General features: G+C 46.9%; 1 protein-coding gene across 1 annotated transcript in view; it reads right to left on the bottom strand.

Moving 5' to 3' along the window:
- The window catches only part of LOC129711801 (pappalysin-1-like), a 241,752-nt gene that overhangs the window by 159,727 nt on the left and 62,391 nt on the right, over window positions 1-19,634 (bottom strand). Inside the window, exon 9 of the mRNA XM_055659738.1 lies at window positions 1,934-2,062. Coding sequence (XP_055515713.1) covers window positions 1,934-2,062 — 129 coding nt within the window. The remainder of the gene's footprint in view (window positions 1-1,933; window positions 2,063-19,634) is intronic.

The raw sequence follows: 19,634 nt of genomic DNA, 5'->3' as shown, positions 1-19,634 counted from the left end.
CGATCAGTCGAGAATGTTTTTCCCTCCTGCCTTTCGCAAACTGATGATAAATATCAAATTAGATTGTTAAGTGGCAATCTTGTTTTCATCTCTTGGATTATGTTCCACCCAACAACTGTTCGTTCTATTGCCACATGTGCCATGCTGTGCTCTGAGAACATTTCTCCTCTGAAAGCTGCAATCTATTTTGAAGTTTTGTTTTTCATGGAAGTTCACAAGCGATAGGAGCAGAATTAGGCAATTCGGCCAATCAAGTCTACTCCGCCTTTCAATCATGGCTGATCTATCTCTCCCATCTAACCCCATTCTCCTGCCTTCTCCCCATAACAACTGACACCCGTACTAATCAAGAATCTATCTACCTATGCCGTAAAAATATCTACTGATGGCCTCCACAGCCTCCTGTGACAATGAATTCCACAGATTCACCAACCTCTGACTAAAGAAATTCCTCCTGGTCTACTTTTATTCTGAGGCTATGGCCTTATTCTGTGGAATTCTCTGCCTCAGAGGGCGGTGGAGACAGGTTCTCTGGATGCTTTCAAGGGAGCTAGATAGGGCTCTTAAAAATAGCGGAGTCAGGGGATATGGGGAGAAGGCAGGAACAGGGTACTGATTGGGGATGATCAGCCATGATCACATTGAATGGCGGTGCTGGCTCGAAGGGCCGAATGGCCTACTCCTGCACCTATTGTCTATTGGCCTCTGGTCCTAGGCTCCCACTGGTGTAACTACCACTGCTAATACAGTATGTGTCAAACAAGAAGACACAAAGTTCTGGAGTAGCTTGGTTCTTGATTAGTACGGGTGTCAGAGATTATGGGGAGAAGGTTTGAGAATGTGGTCATGAGGGAGAGATAGATCAGTCATGATTGCATGGTGGAGCAGACTTGATGGGCCGTATGGCCTAATTCTTCTCCTATCACATGCTCATTTGATACAGACCAATCACCAGAGAAAGAGCAATCTTGGGGACCCAATGTATTCTTGCAGAGAAACGAAGAACTGCAGATGCTGGTTTTACTAACCAACTAACTATACAAAGTAGACAAAAATGCCGGAGAAACTCAGCGGGTGCAGCAGCATCTATGGAACGAAGGAAATAGGCAATGTTTCGGGCTGAAACACTTCTTCAGACAGAAAAGAGAAAGGAAGAGGAGGAGCCAGAGGGCTGAGGGAATTGGAGAAGTCAATGTTTATGCCGCTAGGGTGCAGACTGCCCAAGCGGAATATGAGGTGCTGCTCCTCCAATTTCCGGTGGTGCCCACTCTGACCATGGAGGAAGCCCAGGACAGAAAGGTCGGATTCGGAATGGAGGGGGGGGGTTAAAGTGCTGAGCCACAGGGAGATCAGGTTGGTTAATGCGGACCGAGCGGAGGTGTTCGGCGAAGCGATCGCCAAGCCTACGCTTGGTCTTAACGATGTAGATCAGCTGACATCTAGAGCAGCGAGTGCAATCGATGTAGATCAGCTGACATCTAGCACAGCGGGTGCAATACCGATGTAGATCAGCTGACATCTATACAACTATACAAAGTGCTGGAGTAACTCAATGGGTCCAGCTTTTTGTGTCTATCCAACATTTTGTGCCTGTCTTCGGTTTAAACCAGCATCTGCACTTCCTTCCTACACATTTAGTCTGCATGGGGTTGCTTTAAAAGTTGTTGGTTGGGCCCCTCAACTCAACGGCATGTGCTTACAATATGTGCATTTGGTTAGCGGCAGTTTCATCTTCATTACTGTCACGGTCATAGATAGATACGTCTGCAACGGCCATGCATCAAACTGCGACCCTTCTGGCTTGCTGCCAGATCAGGGAATTCGTGTCGATGTTTAATGTTTGCAGAACAAATCCCAAACACTGTTCGTTTAATCATTCGATGGCCTGAAAATGAGACCACCTAGGGCTAGGCGTGAGTGAAGCAAATGTTACCTCTGGATCAGTCCGTCTCCACAGTAGGCTGCTCCATGCACGTGGCTGAGCGGTGGGGAAGGTTCACTCTCTTCCAAGCCCTTGGCCACCACCACCTGGTACGTGTACAAAGTGTTGGGCTGTACGTCTCTGAGAACATAAACAGACACAAAGAACAATATAAGTGCACATTGTCTTGGCTCTGTCATTCATTTTTCTCTCTTTTAATTGAACCTCCCCCCAGTCAGTGCAATATTGTCCACGGTAGATTTGTCGATACAACAAAGTGCAGATGCCAGTTAATACGCAGAAGGACACAAAAGTGCTGGAGTATCCTTGGAGCATCCTTGGAGAGCATGAATAGGTGATGTTTCAGGTTGAAGCCCTTCTTTAGGCTGATTGTGGAGGGGGGGGGGGGAGAAAGCAGAAAGGGGGGGAGTGGCAGAACATAGCGTGGCACTTAATACATCAACTTAGGCAAGGGGGTGTTTTTGATAGGCAGATGTTTGGAATAAAGACCAGAGATAAGAAGGGAAGGCGTGAGACAGGTTTGAAGAGTGGCAGATTGTAAACATAGAAACATAGAAATTAAGTGCAGGAGTAGAGGCCATTCGGCCCTTCGAGCCTGCACCGCCCTTCAATATGATCATGGCTGATCATCCAACTCAGTATCCCGTACCTGCCTTCTCTCCATACCCCCTGATCCCCTTAGCCAGAAGGGCCACATCTAACTCCCTCCTAAATATAGCCAATGAACTGGCTATATTTAGATAGCCAGAGAGAAGCGAGTGGTGGGGAAGGTGGGAGGTGAATGATGATATGAAGATGAAAAATAGTTGGTAGTCTGGGTGGGGGACAGGGGAGGTGAGCAGTGGGGGGGGGGGGGGGGGGGGGGGGGAGAGAGGGGCGAGGGAGGGGGTGGGTTTTTGTGACAGAAAAAGTGTGGGGAGGGGGGGGGGGGGGTTACTTAAATTCTGAGACTTATTTTGTTCTTCTGTAGCTAGGCAGCTTCCTTTCAGCAAGAACCGTGATGGGTCATGTCCTGCAACACTGACCCATCCAGTCCAAACTTCCCATTTTCTCCTACTCTACAGAGAGGCCATCCTCGAGTGCGGCACAGTGGCGCAGCGGTAGAGTTGCTGCCTTACAGCACCAGAGACCAGGGTTCGATCCTGACCACGTGTGCTCGCCTGTATGGAGTTTTGGCCGTTCGCCCCGTGACCTGCACGGGATTTCTCCGGGATCTCCGGTTTCCTCCCACACTCCAAAGGCGTGCAGGTTTGTAGGCTAATTGGCTTGGCATCATTGTAAATTGCCCCTGGTGTGCGTGGGATAGTGTCAGTGTGCGGGGATCGCTGGTGGGCGAGGAGCGGGTGAGTCAAAGGGCCTGTTTCCGCGCTGTATCTCTAAACTAAAACGTAACTAAGCCAAAGATACACTTGTCCACTTTGTGCTGTGTACGTGGGCACACTGTTCAAACGAATTATGTCTTTCAGTCTGGCTGTGGGCATTGCAGACTTTGCAAGCCCCAACATTACAAACAGCAAAGCCTAACATGTCTCTTTTGCTTATATACTTTTGCTCTTTTGATTTCTGCACTGTTTAGTCTTGAAGGAATCCACATCTGCACTATTCCTTTCCAGGGAAAAAAAAATATCTGGAGTGCGGGGAGGGCAGGAGTAGGAGCGGTGAGCTCTGGGGATGTAAATACATGGGTCAGGTGTTACTTCTTGTAAGCTGGAATATTTGCAATATCAACAGCTGAAGTCCGCGCACGGATGCTTATATGTGTCATTGTTCCACCTTTATCAGCCTGTCGCAAACCGCGAGGAACGTTAGAGACGCCCAACGTGTTAGGAAAGTGTCCACTTGTTTAGTTCAAGAAGTTGAGACGAGGATTGAAAACATTTTTTTCCACACAGTACAACTTCAGACAGCAGCTGGCCCCTCAGAACTGGGCAGAGCTGCAAGTTAAACCTAATATTTATCCACTGCCCTTTGCTTCGATAGGTTTATTATTAGAGAGCAGTGGTCGGCAAATTGCCTCATTTACCGTCACATACAGGGCGTTCTGTCTACGAATGATATTCCGGATCAGGCCAGAGTGAATACACAAGTCTTGATGCTTGGATTTTGTAATCCAAGTCTAATGTCCAGGATTGTTCCAAGTCCAACTTTACACACTGAAAGTTGAATAGAAACCCTTCCTGTCAGCAGTTAATAGCCTTATTTTAAAAAAAAAACAGCTGCAGCCCTTCAGCGGAGTTTGCAGATGCTGTTCCGCTGAGTTTGTTTTGTTTTTTTGCCCGACTCATTCTGGTTACAGGTTGGGGAACGGGAGGACAGCCAGCACTGCACTACAGTTCCAGAGATGAACACAAAGTGCTGGAGTAACTCAGCGGGTCAGGCAGCACATCTGGAGGAAAAGGATGGCTCAAGACCCTTCCTCAGCCTGGACCACCAGGAGAAAACCCACTGGAAGAACAAACAAACACCGCATAGACAGCACGCATAGTCAGGATCGAACCTGGGTGTCTGCTGCAGAGGCAGCAACTATATCAGCTGCATCACTGTGCTGCCCCTTCAATTAGTGCATAAAGGAATTAGATGTGCACTGGAAAAGAATCAAAGAGCAGGTTGATGGTGATGTGGGATGTGTGTGGCACGGTGGCACAGCGGTAAAGTTGCTGCCTTGCAGTACTAGGCACCCGGGGTTCGATCCTGACTACTGGTGCTGTCTGGGCGGAGTTTGTACATTCTCCCAGGGACCACGTGGGTTTTCTCCTGGTGCTCCGGTTTCCTCCCTACACTTCAAAGACATACAGGTTCTTGATTAGTACGGGCGCCAGCGGTGATGGGGAGAAGGCAGGAGAATGGGGTCAGGAGAGAGTCATGATTGAATGGCGGAGTAGACTTAATGGGCCGAAGGGCCTATTTCTGCTCCGATCATTTATGACCTCATGAAGTTTGTAGGCTAATTGGCTTTGGTGAAATTATTAATTATGTGTAGCATTCAGATTCAGATTCAGATTCAGATTCAGATTCAATTTTAATTGTCATTGTCAGTGTACAGTACAGAGACAACAAAATGCATTTAGCATCTCCCTGGAAGAGCGACATAGCAAATGATTTGAATAAATAATAATAAGTGTCCGGGGGGGGAGGGGGGGGGGGGTGATTGGCAGTCACCGAGGTACGTTGTTGAGTGGAGTGACAGCCGCCGGGAAGAAGCTGTTCCTCGACCTGCTGGTTTGGCAACGGAGAGACCTGTAGCGCCTCCCGGATGGTAGGAGGGTAAACAGTCCATGGTTGGGGTGAGAGCAGTCCTTGGCGATGCTGAGCGCCCTCCGCAGAGTTTGCTTTGGACAGACTCAATGGAGGGGAGCGTGGAACCGGTGATGCGTTGGGCAGTTTTCACCACCCTCTGCAATGCCTTCCGGTCGGAGACAGAGCAGTTGCCATACCATACTGTGATGCAGTTGGTAAGGATGCTCTCGATGGTGCAGCGGTAGAAGTTCACCAGGATCTGAGGAGACTAGTGCTAGTGCTGGAGCATAGTGCTAGTGTACAGGTGATCGCTGATCAGCTCGCACTCGGTGGGCCGATGAGCCTGTTACCGCACCGTGTCTTTAAAGTAAATTGGTTATAGGCACTGGATAAATCAGATAACCTTTCCCATGTGGGACAGACAGTGGTCTCCTTCTGAGTTCTGTGGCCGCTGAATGGAAAATCTGTTTTGGACGAAATTTCAAAGAATCTCACTTCCCATCACCAGTCCTGTGACCTTGTTTAGAAAACTTAGTCAGATGCGAAGAGTTGATGATGTTACAGTGCACTATTTTAAAATCGGGTCATTCTGAAATATGGGAATAAAATATTTTGTTTGGCAGAAGTGCTAGCAGCCCTCGGTTCTCCCTCCGTTTTAACCCCCTTCACCTGCCCTCTTGAGCTGGCGGGGATGAAACCATCTCCAATACAGAGACAGCAGTGGAATGGAGGCAGTGTGAAATCAAAGGAAAAGCCCATTTTACCTGTCATCACAATTCCAGCCATTTATAGTAGCACATGAAGTATGAGCAAGTATTTTCAAATTTACGTTGAAGAAAAAAAAATTATTTACGAGGTTGTTGCCAGCCCTCGACGGTCTGATTTACAGGGAGAGGTAGGGCAGACTGAGGTTCTATTCCTTGGAACGCAGGAGGATGAGGGGTGATCCGATAGAGGTGTACAAAATCATGAGAGGAATAGATCGGGTAGATTGCCCAGAGTAGGGAAGTCGGGAACCAGAAGACATGGGTTCAAAGTGAAGGGGGAAAGATTTCATTGGAATCTGAGGGGTAACTTTTTCACGCAAAGGGTGGTGGGTGTGTGGAACAAGCTGCCAGTGGAGGCTGGGACTACCACAATGTACATGGATAGGACAGGTTTGGAGGGATATGGGCCAAACGCAGGCAGGTAGGACGAGTGTAGATGGGATATGTTGGGCTGAAGGGCCTGTTTCCACACTGTATCACTCCATGACTCTAATTGTCCTCAATGTTTTGGAAAGTTAACAGTTGTGTTGCAATCTCACAGTTCATTGAACATTCACAGGCTCCCAGCACTCTGTCCTTTTGATATAATCTAAATCTCCAATTAGGATACAAGCTAGACTGGCAACCTCTGTCCACGATATTGATGCGAATGTTGTAGTTTTAAATAACGTCTGCCCCCTAGCTCGATGGTCTAGATACAGCTGCGGATTAATCTTGACTTGGGCCTTTCATACAGGTGTTGAATACAGCCATACAGACGATGCTCTGGCTACAATTTGCAAATGCTTCATTGCCTGCGATTCTTCCAGGCTCAATAATGGAGCAGTGGTCGAGTTGCTGCCTTACACCGTCAGAGACCCGGGTTCAATCCCGACTACGGGCGCTGTCTGTACGGAGTTTGCAAGTTCTCCCCGTGACCTGTGTGGGTTTACTCTGAGATCTTGTGTTTCCTCTCACACTCCAAAGACGTACATGTGTGTAGGTTAATTGGCTTGGTAAAATTGTAAAACATTGTCCCTAGTGTGTGTAGGATAATGGTAGGGTGCAGGGATTGCTGGTCCATGTTTCCGTGCAGTGTCTCCAAACTCAACCAGACTAGCAGCTAATCTCACACTCGATCTAAACTCGGACTTGTACATGGGCTTGTTTCTTTGTAGTCTACGCTGGGGAAGGGGCAAGATGGCATGGGTTTTACGGCATCTTAACCTTCCGTGTTCACGACAGTGACAGATGGAGCCACGTTAGTATTTAAGTGACATAGAAACATAGAAAACAGGTGCAGGAGTAGGCCATTCGGCCCTTCAAGCCAGCACCACCATTCAATATGATCATGGCTGATCATACAAAATCAGTACCCCGTTCCTGCTTTCTTCCCATATCCCTTGATTCCGTTAGCCCAAAGAGCTATATCTAAGTGTCTCTTAAAAACATCCAGTGAATTGGCCTCCACTGCTTTCTGTGGCAGAGAATTCCACAGATTTACTACGGTAAGGTGTGGAAATGGCAGATCAAAGCAGATGATAAAAAGGTAGGTACACAAAAAAGCTGGAGAAACTCAGCGGGTGCAGCAGCATCTATGGAGCGAAGGAAATAGGTAACGTTTAAAAGGTAGAATGGTTCATTGTTAGCTGAGGAGGAAGGTGAAAACCCAGCATATAATCAGTAATACATATAAGTTCAGTAATATAAATTGTTAATGAAAGGGCTTACAACATCATTCACCATCATTATGGTGGCTTTTCCCCAAAACTGATCGCCTCTGGAATTCACTACTCTGACCAGCATTGCCAGCGGAGAGTTGTTATTCATCTGATCGCATTTAAAGAACAATTATTATCCCTGGATTGGTATCTGACGAATTTGTTCCGAGACTCTCACAGGACTAGGAGGTTGGAGAGATTGCTCCGACATTGGGAAATGCACTCAATGTGATTCACATGCACTATGTACTTTGTACGTGTGGCTGTGTCAATGTCTGCCAAGATCTGTAACAATGGCTACATCTGACCCCAAAGTGAAAACCACTGTACAAGTTCATTCAAGTGCTCTCCCGAGTTTAAAAAAAAACCTCGTGGTAAGCACGTAGAATGTACATAGCGGGTAGGTCGGAGCTCGGGGACGTCTCTTAGCGGCTTGAAACACTAACGGCAGGTACTCGGGAAACGGGGTAAGCTCGGGAAGACTCGTGAAGATTTTTCAACATGTTGCAAAATGTCTACGAGAGCCCCGAGTACCGACGAGCGGCCATTACCGTAATTCTCCGAGTTCGAATCAGGGCAAACTCGGGAGAAAGCTTTGAATGAACTGGTACAGTGGGGCAGGGCTTTAAGATTCATCATCAGAGTTTCTGAAGAGACAAATTACTTGCTTGCCAAAGAAAGATTAAAAAAATGCTGGAGTAAGGCAGCAGGACAGGCAGCATCTCTAGAGGGAAGGGAAGGAATGGGTGACGTTTCGGGTCGAGATTGAAGAAGGGTCTTGACCCGAAACGTCGACCATTCCTTCTCTCCAGAGATGCTGCCTGTCCCGCTGAGTTTCTCCAGCATTTTGTGTCTATCTTCCGTTTAAACCAGCTTCTGCAGTTGCTTCCCACACATGACTTGCTTGCCAGCCAGATATTCCCGACAATGCAACCCCTCCCCCCCACTCTACGGAAAGATGCTTCCACTGAGCTTCAGGGACAGTGCGGAGCTGATGCCAAGACCAACAGACAGGCCGTTGACCCATTCACCTTCCCTTTCCACCGAATGGTTGACTGTGCGTAGAACAAACAACTACCGTCTGATCATAGTGCACGCATCAAAATGGAGCAGGCAGTCAATATTTTTGAGACTGCGGAAGATTTATATAGTATCAAGGAATGGTTGTGCCTTGCATCAAAAATCAGATGATCGGCTGGTACAGTGGTCAATGCTTGCAGCTCAGACATTTACTCTGGTCTGAAGAAGCGTCTCGACCCAAAATGTCACGCCATTCCTTCTCTCCAAAGATGCTGCCTGTCCCGCTGAGTTGCTCCAGCATTTCGTGTCTACCTTCGGTGTAAATTGGCATCTGCAGTTCCTTCCTACACATAACTCTGGATGCCGGTCGAGAAAGTTGTACCAGACTTCACACTGTACCGTTAATCTAACTAAACTAAACTAAACTCAACCTAACCCAACTAAACTAAACTAACCAGTTCGTTTTCTCCTCCCCCCCCCCCCCCCCCCCCCCCCCCCCCCCCCCCCCCCCCCCCCCCCCCCCCCCCCCCCCCCCCCCCCCACCCCCCCCCCCCCCCAGTTTGGTTGAAACTTTATTTCTTTGTCAGAAGGGGTTTCCATCATATGTGTGTGGCAAGGTTCCCTGTCCTAGCAATCGATGGCACCATGACACGGCTAGTAAAGTCGCTGACTCACAAGTCCTGGATAATGGCCCCTTGTGTGCGGGCTCTGTAGACTATTACTGTACAACTGCTAATTGGGGATGGCACGGTGATACCTTGGAATAGTTTAGACATACAGCGCAGAAACTGGCCCTTCTTCCCGCCGAGTCCTCACAGACAAGCAACCCCCGCACACTAACACTATCCTACACACAACTGGGGACACTTTACAATGCTATCAAGCCAAACAGCCAACAAACCTGTACACCTTTGGAGTGTGGGAGGAAACCGGAGATCCCGGAGAAACCCCACGTCAATGTCAATCAGCCACCACCAGACTGGAACGATGGCAAGGCAAACCTCTATCCTGAGGGGCTGCGTACAAAGGAATAGTATGTCTCATACTCCGTGGATGAACTGTGACAGACTCTTCCACAGGTAGGGCAGGTGAGGTTTTTGACCAGGCAAGTGGGATGGTTGTTTGGGAGGAAGTCCATTCCTTCCTCTGTCAACGCAGGGCTGTGCGAGGTCACAATGAAAGGACTTGAGGTTCTCAATGCCAATCTGAATGCTCCCTCTCCATTCTGACTGTATGTAGGTCAGACAATCAGTGGGCATGCTGTATACATGAGGACTCTTTGAGAAAATCTCAGTTTAGGAGCAAGAAGGCCCTACTGCAGTTGTACAGGGCCCTGGTGAGACCACACCAGGGGTGTTGTGTGCAGTTTTGGTCTCCTAATTTGAGGAAGGACATTCTTGCTATTGAGGGGGAGCAGTGTAGGTTCACCAGGTTAATTCCTGGGATGGCTGGACTGTTATATGAAGAAAGAATGGATCGACTGGGCTTGTATTCAATGGAATTTAAAAGGATGATTATAGAAACATATAAAATTCATAAGGGATTGGACAAGTAAATACAGGGAAAATGTTCCGCATGTTGGGAGAGTCCAGAAGCAGGGATCACAGTTTAAGAATAAGGGGTAGACTATTTTTGATTGAGATGAGGAAAAACCTTATCAGCCAGAGAGTTGTGAATTTGTGGAATTCTCTGCCACAGAAGGTATTGGAGGCCAATTCACTGGATGTATTCAAGAGAGAGTTAGATATTGCTCATAGAGCTAAAGGAATCAAGGGGTATGGAGAAAAAGCAGGAACGGGCTAATGATTCTGGATGATCAGCCATGATCATATTGAATGGTGGTACTGGCTCAAAGGGCCGAATGGCCCAGTCCTGCACCTACTTTCTATGTATAACACTATTTGAATCCTGTACATGAAGGGACAGAGCCGGCTGTACTTTTTGAGAAAGCTCCGCTCCTTCAACATCTGCAGCAAGATGTTGCAGATGTTCTGCCAGGCGGTGGTGGCCAGTGCCATCTTCTTTGCTGTTGGGTGCTGGAGCAGCAGGGCATCAGGAAGGCTGGCTCCATCCTGAGGGCAGAGTTGGATTCACAGGAGTTGGTCTTGGAGGGGAGGATGCTCCTCAAACTGCGCAGCATCTTGGACAATACAACTCACCCCCTCCATGACACACTGGCCAACTTGAGGAGCACCTTCAGCAACAGACTGGTTCCACCAAGATGCAGCACAGAATGTCACAGGAAATCCTTCTTCCCTGTGGCTGTCAAACGGTACAACTCCTGCCCCTTCTGACGTGGGGTAGACTCCCCTCTTCCCCCCTCCCCCCCTCCCCCACAATCATTGCAAATCCCCAATCGTTCCCGATTGTTCCCGATGTTGGGGAAGTCCAGAACAAGGGGTCACAGTTTAAGGATAAGGGGGAAATCTTTTAGGACCGAGATGAGGAAAACATTTTTCACACAGAGAGTGGTGAATCTGTGGAATTCTCTGCCACAGAAGGTAGTTGAGGCCAGTTCATTGGCTATATTTAAGAGGGAGTTAGATGTGGCCCCTTGTGGCTAAAGGGATCAGGGGGTATGGAAAGAAGGCAGGTACAGGATACTGAGTTGGATGATCAGCCATGATCATATTGAATGGCGGTGCAGGTTCGAAGGGCTGAATGCCGTACTTCTGCACCTATTTTCTATGTTTCTATATTTCTATCCTTTCCACCCATCTCTTTAATTTCATGTTTCATGTATCTTGTGTTTTATGACTGTTGACAGATCAATTTCCATCCTGGGATGAATAAAGTTCTATCGTATCGTATCGTATCGAATCTTTTACCCCTGTCCAGTTGAATAATCTGCGTTTGACTATAACTAACAGCAAATTCCTTCATTGAGAAACTCAAACCAGTGAATGCAGCATTACACAAATGCCACATATCTAAGGATTTTGGCGTTTTGACGCTGCCTTGCACCAGTGTCAGAAAAGTGTGTGAAGGAACTGCAGATGCTGTTTTAAACTAAAGATAGACACAAAATGCTGGAGTAATTCAGCGGGACAGGCAGCACCTCTGGAGCCATTCCTTGTCAACCGGAGATGCTGCCTGTCCCCCCCCCCCCCCCCCCCCCCCCGAGTTACTCCAGCAAGTTGTGCCCATCCAATGGTCTAATTACACTCCAGCAGCATTTTGAAGATGGCTCGAGCTCGCAAAACACGCTGCGGAATGTGTGAAAAGACATTTTAATACGCTGTGGCATTGGAAAGAGTGCACTATCAAAACCAACAGAAAGGAAATGTATTCGGAAACATGGCAAAAGATTTAAGTTTTTTTTTTAAATGGACTTAGTCGTAATAAATACAAGATAACAAATGGCTGGCAGTGAGCTTTATTGTGTTAATTCAATAAAGCAGATCCAAATATGTCATGTGCAATGTGAGATTGAAATTTGGACATTTTATAAACATCAGTAAAGCCCCAAAATTGAATTAGACTCGTAAGATCCCTGCCAGACACTTGTTATTCTTTATAATATATACTGTGTCTAGTTTATTTAAGTTTCTCAATTACTATTTTTAGACAGGCAGAAAGGGAACTGTGAGTGGGGATGCTAAGATGGAGATGAAAGGCTAAAGCTGCTTTGTGTATCGTTGGTTATTAATTGGGATTGACGCTAAAAACAGAGATAAATCTCCATCATCCGACCTTTTAGTCCAGCCATTAAATTCAGTGCCAGGCCAATAGTGTACTTTTATAGAGTGCCTTCCATATCTCTCGTTTCCCTCTCCCCTGACTCTGTCTGAAGCAGGGTCTCGACCTGAAACGTCACCCATTCCTTCTCTCCAGAGATGCTGAGTTAATCCAGCTTTTTATGTCTTCCTGAGCCCAGGTGCACAGTGGAAGGGTGAGATAGATTGTGATACCCAAAGCAATACCCATTGCTTGTGGTAAGCCTGCTCAGAGTGCACTTTGCGGCTCAGTTAGTTTCCTGCCCAAATCAGTGCAAGCATGAGGTAAGAGCATGAAGGACATGTCCAGAAAACAGTGGGCGTTAAGTAACTTAAGGGCCTGTCCCACGAGCAGGCGACTGCATGCGGCGAGCACGACCAAACCGGAAGCGGGGGCCACACGGAGGTCGAGTGATCCCGTACGAGTTGACGTGAAGTTTGAGCGAAGTCCGCGCGTGACGTACGCCGTCAAGACGCTGCGCACGAGGCCTCAATGCGGCTACGGGCCAGAGGCCGTTGCCGCTCGGAGTTTTTGAACAGTGTCAGTTTTTCGGAGCCCCGCGCGATGTCGGGACCAGCCCCGCACAACTCCATACGGATCCGGCGATTGAAGTGGGACCGGCTCAAGTGACCACGTTAGATCCCGCTTGCCGCATGCAGTCACATGCTTGTGGGACAGGCCCTTTAGGCTTGGCACTCGGACAGGATGGCCCTCTTCTCACTGCTACCATCAGCAGGGGGAGCAGAAGACCGAGGCACACACCACCATATTCAGGAACAGATAATTTCCTGCAAATATCAGGATCTTGATCCAACCTGCTCAACTCGGATCCTATCTTGGCAATGGAATGCTTTAGACTACCTGTGTAAGGAGGAACTATAGATGCTGGTTTGCACCAAAGAAAGACACCCTTCTTCAAGAAGAGTCTTAATCCGAAACGTCACCCATTCCTTCTCTCCGGAGATGCTGCCTGTCCCGCTGAGTTACTCCAGCTTTTTGTGTCTAACTTCAGACTACCTCTTGCACTAACAGGACAGTTCAAGACTGGTATGTAGCCTGGAAAATCTGAAGGAAAGCTGCTAGGTGTCTCTTAGCTTTCAACCAAGAATGCTTCCACATCTATTTCAATCCCAGACTGCAGCTTTCATATTGTACCATCTTTTACAGGCCCTCTCTGTATGGGTTATGTTCCATGCACCTTTCGTAAGTCATATTTTACCTAAGTTGGAATCACCATCTCCATCCTCTGCCTGAAATAATTCACTGAGTCTAAAGAAGGGTCTCGGCATAAAACGTCACCAGTCCATGTTGTCCAGAGATGCTGCCTAACCTGCTGAGTTACTCCAGCACTTTGTGTCTGTCATTGATGGTATTAACTGTCTCAGTGGCATCTGGCTACATCCAGGGCACTTTCTGTGTCCCGCAGCCTTCTGGGTAAACACCGCCACCATTGCCAGCTTGTTTCCAATGTAAAGTTAAGTGATCGTACAGTGTTTTGGAAATTACAATTGTTGATTACATTAGGGACAGGGTACAGTATTGTTTGCGTTAAGTACAGTTTATGTAAGTCGCCTATTGCATGTTCATGAGTTCATTAGTTCCAGGAGCAGATAAGGCCATTCAGTCCATCAAGTCTACACCACCATTCAATAACGGCTGATCTATCTTTTCTGCTCAACCCCATTCTTCTTTCTCCTCCAAGCCCCTGACACCCATACTAATCAATAATCTTTCTATCTCCACCTTAAAAAATATCCATCGACTTGGTCTCCGCAGCCATCTATGGCAATGAATTCCACAAATTGGCCACCCTCTGACAACTAAGATTCTTAGTATGAGGGTCATCACCCCAGAAATCGTTTTGCTTGAAGCCACCTTGAATAATTATGTGTTTAAGAAGGAACTGCAGATGCTGGAAAATCGAAGGTACACAAAAAAACTGGAGAAACTCAGCGGGTGCAGCAGCATCTATGGAGCGAAAGAAATAGGCAAAGTTTCGGGCCGAAACCCTTTCGGGTTTCGGCCCGAAACGTTGCCTATTTCCTTCGCTTCATAGATGCTGCTGCACCCGCTGAGTTTCTCCAGCTTTTTTGTGTACCTTTGAATAATTATGTCATGTTCATAATTTCGAGGAGCAGATGAGACCATACGGCCCATTATGTCTACTCTGCCATTCAATCATGGCTGATCTATCTCTCCCTCCTAACCCCATTCCCCTGCCTTCTCCCCGTAAACCCCTGACGCCCGTACTAATGAAACAAGTCATGGAGCTTCTGCTCCGATATCAAAACGGGCAGCCTTCAAGTACAGTATTTTATTGGAGGGGGCCCCCTTCAGCTTAAATCCCAGCCTACGCGCACAGTCTTCCCGGAGTGCCGATTGCCCAGGGATATCAATGGAAACAGTTACTGCTCATTTACTGGAATGTCTTGAGCTGTTTCTGCAAAACTGCAGCTGGAATTTTTTGGAACAGTTCGGACCGCTGAGAGATTCAGGAGTACCTGACCTTAACATGCAGGACAGGCAGCCCAGTGGTTTGATTTCTCCAGTACATGTAAAAACGTTACACATTTGTCGAGGGTTTTTAATGAAAGCATTAAAATAATAGGCAACTGCAACCGTGTATTTACAATGGACTGTTTCCATCCTCTCCCTGAGCCAGCTCTTTGCCTCTCACTAAACTCACTACATTGCCATTCATTCTGTATGGACCTGGGGTGCTCGCTCAATAATCTTCAACCAGTTTGACTTGGCAGCAGCCTCCTTTCAATTTCCTCCCCCTCCATTGCGAATGTTTCCCAGTAGACAGATTAAAGAATGTGGTGAGCAAAAAATAGATAAAAACGAGAACGTGTAGACTCAAAAAATTTACTTGAGGATGATAAAAACTGTCTCTCTCTCTCTCCCCTTGTGCTGGAGAGTGTTTGAACACTTAAAGAAGTCAGAAGAAGGGTCCCGACTCGAAACGTCGTTAACCATGTTCTCCAGAGATGCTGCCTGACTGCTGAATTACTCCAGCATTTTGTGTCCTTTTGTGTATTAACCAGCACCTACAATTCCTTGTTTCCAATGGAGTCATACAGTGTGGAAGCAGGCCCTTCTGCCCAAACTGCCCACACCACCCATCTACACTAGTCCCAGCTGCCAGTGTTTGATCCATATCCCTCAACCTGTCCTATCCATGTACCTGTCTAACTGCTTCTTATACATTGGGATAGTCGCTGCTTCGAAAACCTCCTCTGGCAGCTTGTTCCATGCACCCACCACCCTTTGTGTGTCAAACATCCTGCGAGTGTATCACAGCTGAGTCAGAATCTCAAACAAACGTTTCCACCGCCAATCTCTGGCTGTCATAAGTTCATAAGTTGCAGGAGCAGAATGAGGCCACTCGGCCCGTCAAGTCTACTTCGCCGTTCAATCACAGCTGATCTTTCTTTCCCTCTCAACCCCATTCTCCTGCCTCCTCACCATAACCCCTGACACCTGTACTCATCAAGAATCTATCTATCTCCACCTTAAAAATATCCATTGACTTGGCCTCCACAGTCTTCTGTGGCAATGAATTCCACAGATTCACCACCCTCTGACTAATGACATTCTTCCTCATCTCCTTTCTAAAGGCAGGTGCTTTTATCCTGAGGTTTTGGCCTCTGGTCCTGGTCACTCCCATCACTGGATGGGAAACATCCACTTCCCATCCACACTATCCAGGCCTTTGACAAAGTCATTCATCCAAGTGGATAGATGCTGTTGTCCAGCCCTTGTTCTAGGCACTGAAGCCTCTCTCCCGTGATCATATGTAGCACAGATTGAAAATGGAAAGGATCCTTCCAAACCTCTTTTGGTTTAGATGGACCCTTGCATCTCATCTCAATCCAGAATCGTAGCTCAAGAGTGCTCAATTCTCATATGTGCCAGCAACAGAACAATTAAATTCTTATTTGCTGCTGCTTTGTATGCCAATTAATGCAAAACACATTATGCTACGTACTAGGGACAATTTACAATTTACAGAAGCCAATTACCCTGAAAACTTGTGCGTCTTTGGAGCGCGGGAGGGAACTGGAAGAAAACCCACACGGTCGCAGGAAGAACGTACAAACTCTGTACAGACAGCACCAGTGGTCAGGAACGAACCTTGGTCTCTGGCGCTGTCAGGCAGCAACTCAACCGCAAACAAAATTGAACCCAGGAAATTACTGTGTAAAAGTCAGGACTAGGGAGCCTGAGCTATTGGGAGATGTTGGGCAGGCTGGGACTTCATTCCTTGTAGCTCAGAAGGCCATGGGATGATCTTATAGAGATGTATAAAATCATGAGGGGACTAGATATGGTGAATTCACAGTCTTTTCCCAGAGTAGGGGCATCAGAACCAGTGGACATAGGCTTTAGGTGAGAGGGGAAAGATTTAACAGGAACAGAGATTTTTAGCAGCTTTTTCACAGAGTGTGGTGGGTGTATGGAACAAATTGCCAGAGGAGAGAGTTGAAGATAGACATGAAATTCTGGAGTAACTCAGCGGTGGACAGGCAGTGACTCGGGAGAGAAGAAATTGGTGACGTTTCGGGTTGAGGACCTTCTTCCGACTCTGAAGAAGTGTGAAGAAGGGTCTCGATCTGAAACGTTACCCATTCCTTCCATCCAGAGACGCTGCCTGTCCCACTGAGTTACTCCAGAATTTTGTGTCCATCATCGGTGTCAACTAGCATCTGCAGTTCCTTCCTGCACAGAGGAGGTAGTTAAGGCAGGTACCATAATAATATTTAAAAGACATTTGGACATGTACATAGATAGGAAACCTTAGATCAGGGGTTCCCAACCTTTTTCGTCCCGTTTACCCCGGGCAACTTTAATAGCGCATAACAATGTTATTTCAACTAATGTTATGAACAACTAATGATGAACAGATACCGGTATACCAGAACCAAACACAGTCACAGTCAATGAGAGCAAATATGTACAAATCCAGAATCAATAAATGTACCCCCTGGGTAGGTGAAATTTACCCTCTGGGGAACCCAGGTTGGGAACACTTGTCTTAAAGGATATGGACCAAAAACACGCAGTGTAGATGGGGCATCTTGGTTAGCATGGAGAAGTTGGACCGAAGGGCCTGTTTCCTCCCTTTAACTTGTACTCAGTTCATTGCTTGAATTTGTGAACCCACATTTAACCTCGATGGTCCTAGCTAAAGGACATCTAAACAACACATCGGCAATCAAACAGGACCTGTACACGCTCGGTGTATTCTATCTTAATGCCAAAGAAGGAACGGACTGAGGATGCGTGGAAAACTTGCCACAAATGGCCTCTCAGGTCGAAGATGAAAACAAACCTGAAAGAGACCGGAAATTTTGAAATAACGTGGTGAGGTAAATAATAATTGTGATAAATCTCCATCATTAAAATTCCTGCATTTTTGTTTATCCGGTAACTAAAAAAGCTTTGAGAAGTTTTACAGGAAATCTGATAGCAGTTATGAAGAGGGAAAAAAATCAAAACCGTCTTCTTTCAGGACAGAGGTCATATGTATTGTGTATCCGCAGTGCTTTTCCCCCCGCAATAAGGTAGCACATCAAAGAATGTGTTTTTTTATTAGCTCTGACCTTTGTTTCACCTTTCGGTTTATATGGGTGAAAACGTACAAAGGGACACAGCGGGCTAATGGCCCGTTAAAAATCTGACACAGCTTCCGAACACAACTCTGGAGAACGTGGGCTTGTCACCTGAATCCCATCGCCCAAAATTGGTGATGAGGGTGCCAAGAAAATTCCATCATGGACGTGACAGGTGGGTATCGAATCCTGAATGGTTTCACGGACTATTATGGAAAGACAGGACTATTTCCAGGGTGGCACGGTGACGCAGCGGAAGTGTTGCTGCCTTACAGCGCCAGGGACCCCCGGTTCGATCCTGACTACGGGTGCTGTCTATACGGAGTTTGTACGTTCTCCCCGTGGCCTGCGTTGGTTAACTCCGGTCTCCTCCCACACTCCAAAGACGTACAGGTTAGTAGATTCATTGGCTTGATATAATTGTAAATTGTCCCTAGCGTGTGGGACAGTGTTGGTGTGCTGGGATCGCTGGTCACTGTGGGCTCTGGGGAAGTATGTATCTCTGAATCTGTATCTTGACTCACATAGAAAAACATAGAAACATAGAAAATAGGTGCAGGAGTAGGCCATTCTGCCCTTCGAGCCTGCACCGCCATTCAATATGATCATGGCTGATCATCCAACTCAGTATCCCATCCCTGCCTTCTCTCCATACCCCCTGATCCCTTTAGCCACAAGGGCCACATCTAACTCCCTCTTAAATATAGCCAATGAACTGGCCTCAACTACCTTCTGTGGCAGAGAATTCCACAGATTCACCGCTCTCTGTGTAAAAAATGATTTTCTCATCTCGGTCCTAAAAGATCTTATCCTTAAACTGTGATCCCTAGTTCTGGACTTCCCCAATATCGGGAACAATCTTCCTGCATCTAGCCTGTCCAACCCATTAAGAATTTTGTAAGTTTCTATAAGACCCCCCCTCAATCTTCTGAATTCTACCGTGTACAAGCCGAGTCTATCCAGTCTTTCTTCATATGAAAGTCCTGCCATCCCAGGAATCGGTCTGGTGAACCTTCTCTGAAGAAGGGTTCCGACCCCGAAATGCCACCCATTCCTTTTCCCCAGCGATGCTGCCTGACCCGTTGAATTACTCCAACATTTTGTGTCTTATCTTCTGAATGTATCTCCTTATGCAGTTCGGACAGCACAGCACTTGATCTTCTGGACTCTGGACTGTTCATTGTAATACCTGTAATATTCTAATTTAATTGAATAAAATCTACAATTAAACACCCCCCCTCCCCTCATGTAATTGAAGTTGTTACCCTCCTTAAAAAAAATATTCTCCTTCAATCCGCAGTTTTATTCCGACATGGGTAGACGCAAAATGCTGGAGTAACTTAGCGGGACAGGCAGCATCTGGCGATGCTGCCTGTCCCGCTGAGTTACTCCAGCATTTTGCGTCTACCCTTGATTCAAACCAGCACCTGCAGTTATTTCAAACACATATTGATTCTGACATTTTTATTTGCGACCTTCAATTCTACCGTGCTCTCCTTTATTCTGAAGTTGGTCGATGAATCTTTCTCGAAGGAAACATAGATCAGACAAGCGTTCAATTCATATTGAAGTCCAAAGAAGGGTCTCGACCGAAAATATCACCTATCCATGTTCTCTGGAGATTCTGCTTGACCTG

This window comes from Leucoraja erinacea, chromosome 31 (assembly GCF_028641065.1).
Source record: "Leucoraja erinacea ecotype New England chromosome 31, Leri_hhj_1, whole genome shotgun sequence".
In the NCBI taxonomy this organism is placed as follows: Eukaryota; Metazoa; Chordata; class Chondrichthyes; order Rajiformes; family Rajidae; genus Leucoraja; species Leucoraja erinaceus.
The sequence above is the reverse complement of the archived record's forward strand: the minus strand, read 5'-3'. Positions and strand labels throughout refer to the sequence as shown.